The 7,457-nt window shown below is 40.5% G+C and overlaps 1 protein-coding gene across 1 annotated transcript; it reads right to left on the bottom strand.

Annotated features, from left to right (window-relative positions):
* Positions 1 to 448, bottom strand: LOC112641188 (40S ribosomal protein S15a-like). Its single transcript, XM_035709841.2, has one exon. The coding sequence runs from the start codon at positions 419 to 421 to the stop codon at positions 77 to 79; it is 345 nt and encodes a 114-aa protein (XP_035565734.1). The 5' UTR covers positions 422 to 448; the 3' UTR covers positions 1 to 76.
* Positions 449 to 7,457: the final 7,009 nt, after the last annotated feature.

The raw sequence follows: 7,457 nt of genomic DNA, 5'->3' as shown, positions 1-7,457 counted from the left end.
GTCCATTGAGGCATTTTATTTGCACGTATGAATTACATCCCTAGAAAAAGGATCCCAGGATTTTCCCTCCTGTGTGTTATCGTCTTGCTTCTTCGTGGTCCATGATGCCAGCTGAGGTTGTCAGTACAATGAAACCAAACTGGAGGGATGGGAGCAGGTTATTCTGCCATTTTTCTAGATCTTTCAGTTGTACATCAAATCTGGGGCTGATCACTCCACACTTATTTAACCTGCCTGTGAGGTTCACAATTTTCCCAGCTCTGTGATCATCGATGATTTCAAATTCGCCATGCTTCATCATCACAGTGAGAAATTGGACGATGACTTTGGAGCATGGCCGGATAAGAACCTGGCGCTTGCCTCTCTTTTCAGCATTGTTGATGCTCTTGAGAGCATCTTCCAGGACGTTCATGCGCACCATTGTGGCGGCTCAGAGAGATGGCAGAAAAAGCCCTAAGTTTTTATTAGTATTTTCATTGTCATGTAGTTCTTAGTATTTCTTAATTTCTATTATGTTTTTTCCTTAACTCATAAGTTATTTAAAAGTGCATTTTCCACTTTCCAAAGATTGTTTGTTCTGTCTATTTTTTATTGTTAATTTCTAATTTAGGGCGCCTGGGTGACTCACCAGTTGAGCTTCCGCCTTCCGCCCAGGGCGTGATCCTGGGGACCTGGAATCGAATCCCAAGTCGGGCTTCCTACAGGGAGCCTGCTTCTCCCTCTGCCTGTGTCTCTGGCTGTCTCTCTTTGTGTCTCTCATGAATAAATAAATAGAATCTTTAAAAAAAAATCTAATTTAATCACAGCGTTGTGTAATATTAGTCCTTTGAATTTGCTGAGGCTTTCTTTGGGACTTCATATATGGTCAATTTTTGTTTTTTAACAAACTTTTTTGAAATTTAACATACTTATAAAAAGAAAAATGCACAAATCATACATATGTTGTTCAATGAATTATTACAGGGTGAACAAAACCTTGTAATCATACATAGTCATTTTTATAACAGTTCTATGTGAGCTTAAAAAGAATGTATACTCTGTAGTCATTAAGTACAAGGTTAGATCAAGTTTGTTAATTATGTGGGTTAGATCACTTATATCTTTCTTCACCTCACCTATGTGTCCTTGATCTATTTTCAATATAGAAGTGCATATAATTTCCCAATGCAGTTGTGGTTTGTTCACTTCTCCTTGGGTAAGATTGGAATACGCAGGGTGAATTGAAGGTGATATGGAAACATCTTAATGTGCACGCATCTGTGAATTGTTTTTACCAAAAGACAAAGCAACTCATACATAATGGTTTGCTCATTCCATCCATTTAGTGTGCTGTATACAAACCAACCAGGAAAAAAAAAAAAAGATTTCTGCTTAAAATATACAGTACACTTAGAAACACATCTGTCATGTAGACATATCCAAAAGCTTATGAATATTACATTTTGCATTTCTCTCCTTCAGAGACAGTCTTTTCCTCCTAGTCTTAGCATATATCTGTTCTTATTACTAAAGTCACTTACATAAGGATATATTTGTACTTGAAAGGAACAATAAGTTTCCTACAGAGTGTAAGGTGACATTTTCTTGCAGGTTGTCGATTTAACATAAAAGAGGGTTGATCCTCTTAGCTGAGGCTGTGTCATGCTTTTTCTGTAGTATAAAATGCTGCCTTATCATCATCTTTTGCTTGGGGGGGACCAATAGCCTCCTGGTTGGTTTTCTTACCTACATCCACCCTTACCGTACTCATTTCTTTTCCCTACAGCAGCTAGAATGAACTTTATTTTTTTTAAAGACGTATGTATTTATTTGAGAGAAAGAGTGCATAGGCATGCACACAGGGTAGGGGGAGAAGCAGAGGAAAAGAATCTTCAAACAGACTCCCTACTGAGCACGGAAGGGAGGGACCTGAGGCAGGACTCCATCTCAAGACCCATGAGATCAGGACGTGAGTCAAAAACCAAGAGTTGGATGCTTAGCCAACTGAGCCATCCAGGTGCCCCTAGAGTGACCTTTCAAAATATACATTATCCTAGCACCCCCATTTAAACTCTTACATGACTTCAAGACCCACTAAGATTTGCTTCCTGCCTTTTCAGCTGCACTTGGCTCCATGCTCCCCATCACTGTCTGTGCTCTAGCCACATTGGCCTCTCCTCATTTCCTTTCTTCCATAGGCCTTTGCACTTACTCTTCACTCTGCCTTAAGTATTACACACTATACTTCTATTTATCTTTCAGCACTCACTCAATTCTATAGCCCCTTAACTAACCAACAAGATCCATTCCCTCTACAAGCTTTGTAGCATTGTAGACCTCTCCTTTATAACACTTACTATAATTCTAATTTTACATTTTTTGTTATTAGTTAATTCCTGCCCCACCCCTCACTAGAATGTAGCCTTTTTGAAGGCCAGGCTGCAGCCAGCTGGACTCACCCTGCATCGCAACACTGGCACAGTGCTTGGCACATCACAACAGTGGTGCCAGGCTGAATGATGAGTTGCCTTTCTTTACTTCAAAGTGAGTATATTAACCAAATATACCTTCACTCCTCTTGCTGCCTCTGCTTTCATCCCCTGCTTACTTCCAGCCATACTCCATACTCACCACTCCTCCACTTTTCACTCCCCTCCACCCATGAATTAAAAAGTCAAGTCCAAAAGCATTGTCAGTAATGTAGCCTTTTACTGAAGATTTTGTGTGGTTGCAGAGGAGGGAGTACATTATAAAGTAAAATGCCCTAACAATGCCCTTTTAATATCTCTGCTTTCCCCCAGCCTACAGCAGCTGGAACAGTCTTATACCCCTTCTTTTGCTCCCCTGGCAACTGTGTTCTGGGAATCCTTCCAGCCAAGCTGCCTCCTCTTCCACCTGCTTCCAAGTCTACTCAGCAAAACAAAGCATAGCCATAGGCCGAGCCATGACTCCTGGGTGCTTAGTTCATAGGGTCACCTGCATTTATAAAAATTTGGAATGGAAAGTGTTGACCTTTTATTCATCTTTTCTCTTGTTTGCTGATATTCCATCCATCAATGCCATCCATGCCCTCCCTCCCTGCTATCTATTTCTGACTGAAATCTTATATCCATCGAGGCCCATTTCAAATGCCCTAACTTCTGGAAACCTTTCCATAAGACCCCTTAAATTGAGGTGATTTTTCTCTTCCCTAAATATGCCCACTACTTCTTTTATTTTTCTTTGTATTATAGGAAATCTTAGGATTTTTTTTCTCCCTCTCCTTTAAGAGCAAGTTATGTTTCTTACTCTACATGTCTCCTGAAGAGTGTGGCTCAAGACTCTGTATTGCAGGCTCCAGTGCTGGTTGAATTATAACAAAATATTTTATATTTCTTTTCTTAGGTTTTGGTAAAAGCCTCTTTGAGAAAGCTACTGATATCCAGTATTACCATTTCAGAGTCAACTACCAGAAACTACTCCCCCCACCCCACTGAGAAGAAACGCTGTACAAACTGTAGGAGGGAGTAGTATAGCTTTTGGTTTAATGGGTTTGGAGAGAAGGCCTCAGGTAAAAGATACTACTTACCTTCAGGTAAAAGATACTACTTACCTTCAGGTAAAAGATACTACTGACATTTTGCCTGTGTTGACTCTGGCTTTCCAAAATGCAGCAACATTCTGGCCCCTGAAAGACTGTCAGGACCCCTGAGACAGTCTAACTCGGATGACTTTTTAAAAATGCCAAGCAGATGGCTAAATAAAAATGTTGACATATGAATTTAAGCTCCTGAGGTCTAGAGAGAGAGACCTGTGGCCAGCAATCTGTGTTCTGTTATCATTGGTGTGATCTCTCAGTGATCCACGGTCACCTTGGTCAAACAGAGGGTGGAGGCCCTGTCAGGAGGTTTGCTGCACGTGCATATGGCTGTCTGAGGGCAGCTAAGATGGAACTTACCATCACTTGCTCAGATTTTCTACCAAACAATGTTTCTCTTCTCAACATGAAGCCATAAATATGTCTCAATTCTTTCATTCCTATAAGCATCTTCATTACCCTGGATTAAACAAGATAAAAAGTAAAATGTAGGGCAGCCCGGGTGGCCCAGCAGTTTAGCGCCACCTTCAGCCCAGGGCGTGATCCTGGAGACCTGGGATAGAGTCCCATGTGGGGCTCCCTGCATGGAGCCTGGTTCTACCTCTGCCTGTGTCTCTGCCTCTCTCTCTCTCTCTTTGTCTCTCATGAATAAATAAATAAAATCTTAAGGAAAAAAAAGTAAAATGTATTTCTTTGGTTTACTTCTTAACCGTTTTTTACATTCTAAAAGTAATACATTTCGTTATATGAAAACAAGACATATAAATTATAGAATGAAAAATTAAGATACAAAAAAATCCATATTTCTACAACCAAATCCACAAGCCTTTTGACTTTTTTCTTCCAATGTTTTCCTTCCATGTCAAAGATGTTTTTAGAAAATTGTAATAATTCTATAGATATACCTATATTCTACTTTTTCACTTAAGTTTTTAAATAAGCATTTTTCTGTAGCCTTTATTATGGATAGTAATACTCCAACTAGAAAACAGTATTATAATTTTTTGACATTATTATAACTTAATTATCTCTTTTACTTGACCTTAACGTTGGTTACAGAAAAAGAAGTATAAAAAGTGCTTAAACACTGATTTTCTAAACGTTTTACATTTATTCATGGAATTATTTGCTTTTTAACAGTTTAATCTTTGCTTCTTGCCCCTATTGGTTCTCTGGCTGCCGTGCCCACCTCTGGCTTTTCTGGGAACCCTCCCTCCCAGTCATCCCCACGAGGCTCTGAGTTAAACAGACTCCGTGCTTCCTTGACATTCCTCACTTCACCTATGAGCTTTTATCACCCTGTCCTCTCTGCCCAGGTGGACATTCTCTTACTTTCTCTTGGTTTAGGCTCCACCTAAACAGAAGCAGGCCAATCCCAGAAAGTCAATTCAGTGGGAGCACGTTTGTGAGTGACCACATTGTGAGCTGACCTACAACCAACCACATTGAGTGAGTCTGAAGACTGTGGAACATAGCAAACTTTGAAGCCAGACATATGGAGCTTCAGACTCCTGACTCTCTCCCAATGCCCCTGCAATTTATCATCCTATTGTCTTTAAGCAAAAGAGTTGATCTCTTTAGCCTCAGTTTCTTAAAATGAAGTAATTCGTTCAAAGCACCTGATGTAGAACCACTGTGCCAAGGCATGAGAAAAAATTATTAGATGCCTTCTTCTCAGGAAAGTGGTCGCAAAGACCAAACACTTGGCAAATCCAGCTCCTAACAAGTCTAATTCTTAAAAGGACCAGCCCTCTTTCTCTTCTAAATATTCCAAAAACATAAAATCCAACCAAAGTTTAATACACATTTTTGTGATTTTCACGAGTGATAAAAACAGTTGAATATCTTCCCATTTTTAAAATATTGGGGTAACTTTTATTTCTTTTACTATGGAAATTTTCAGATGTACACCAAGGTAGAGGAAATGATATAAGGAACCCCTTATACTCATCCTAAGCTTTTACAATTTTAAATATTTTGCCAATGTCATTTTATCTATCCTCCTATATATACATTTCACTTTTCTTTTTGCTGGATTATTTTAAAGCAATTCCTGACTGTTTCATTCTACCCATAAATACTTTAGCATATATTTCTAACAGTTAAGGAGTTTTTTTTTTCCCTACATAACCACAATGCTATTATCACACATAACAAAATTATCAATAATCTCAGGAGCATTTTAAAAATAGGATTCTGGAAAAAGCAAGCCAAAGGAATGAGTAATACAGAATTTCAGGCACTATGGTAAGCAGTTTGGGAAGATGCTTTTAGCAAAAGGGGTACTTTCACTCCTGCAAATGACATCACAGAGCCAGATGCCACTTTCTCCTACATATCCGTAATTGGATTTGCTTTCTTACCCCCCAAATATATTCCCTAGTTCAATTCAAGGCATCATCAACCACCCAGAAGCTCAAGCCTTAGACCCAGAGTCCTTGGAGAGTCTCCTCTCTTCCCCCTTCTTTGGCACTCCATTTAACCAGGTTTGAGGTCCTAAATCTCAGGGTAGCTATTGTTCATATCCATCCCCTTCTCTGCATTCCCACTCTGCTCCTTTTGTCTTGGCCCCTGTTTTCTATCTCTACACTGAATTTACTGAAAGATTTTCATTTGGATTTCCCCCAGAAACAGAGCCTGAGACAAGGATTTGAGTATAAATAATTTATTCAAGAGGTGATCCCAGGAGACCTGGAAGCCGAGCTGAGAAAGGAGACAGGGGAAGTGAAAGAAGCCCATACAGGGTGCGGAATGAAGCACTGAAGGACACTGGAGCTCCATCCCACTGGAAAAGTCTGGAAAAAAATACAGAATATGCATCAGCATTATCCCAACCAAGAGGCAAGGGAACTGGGGTACTATTTATCTATCAGCTCCTCACCCATCATTGCTTTATGGCTGCTCCAGGGACAAGAAGTCCCTAGCACTTCTGGCCTGCACTGTGCATGGGCTGAGCATGCGGCCAACCAGAACTCAGAGGGTCATGGCCTGCAGTGTATAACAGTGAATACCAAGGAAACATGAGCAGGCCACCAACAGCACTGCATTACCTCCCATCTCACTCTCTCCCGCATGTAAGCCAGGGACAGCTTTCTAAAGTGCCAATCTGGTTCTGGAACTTCTCTAATCAATAAAAAGGAAATGTGGATAATGCTAAAGACCTGAACGAGGTGGCTGTCTTGAGTGGTACTGAACCATATGATCTTGAGCACCTTCGGTATACCTATCACAGGTGGCCAAAGTTTGCATTGGACTTTGAGTACCTACTTGCGAGTTCAATGGATAGATAGCTTTACTCATTTGTTTATAATTAAAACCTTGTTTATTTACAGAACGGGTTAGGAGAGGAAGGGACGAATGATTGCCTCTGGTTTGGCTTCCACTGGTGCAGACCTGTACCTCTCAACAGTTTTGTATAACCCTTCCCAGATTGTGGAGTGTCTCTCCCTCCACTGGGGCACCGAAGCTATTGTGGCAATACTTTGTTCTTCTTTATGCAGTCACATTATCTGGGAATCTCAATGTGATTTACAAGCTTACATAACTTCCCAAATGAGTCAGCATGCTCATCAAGAAGGCAGCATGGTGCAGTGGAAAGAACATGGCATTTGGTGCCAGAGAGAAAGTTCAGTACCTGCATCTGTCACTTCCTAACTGTGTGCTAGACAAGTCATTCTACCTCTCCAAGCCTCAGTTTCTTCCTATAACAAGTGGGGATTGGAATACCTACCCAGGAGGGTTATTATAAGAATTAAATGAGGTAAGGAACATTCGGTGTGATACATAACAGTCCCTGAGTCACTGTTCACCTTCCCCAGTCCTATATCCTGATTTTACTCATCTGGCAGTAAGTTCTTGAACCTTACTGACCTGCAGTGAGCAGAGAATGCTGATTTATCTT

Source organism: Canis lupus, chromosome 33 (genome assembly GCF_003254725.2).
Source record: "Canis lupus dingo isolate Sandy chromosome 33, ASM325472v2, whole genome shotgun sequence".
In the NCBI taxonomy this organism is placed as follows: Eukaryota; Metazoa; Chordata; class Mammalia; order Carnivora; family Canidae; genus Canis; species Canis lupus.
The sequence above is the reverse complement of the archived record's forward strand: the minus strand, read 5'-3'. Positions and strand labels throughout refer to the sequence as shown.

What these genes read in the sequence shown, in the direction of transcription:
- LOC112641188 (XM_035709841.2), bottom strand. Translation starts at nt 421, where the DNA reads ATGGTGCGCATGAACGTCCTGGAAGATGCTCTCAAGAGCATCAACAAT.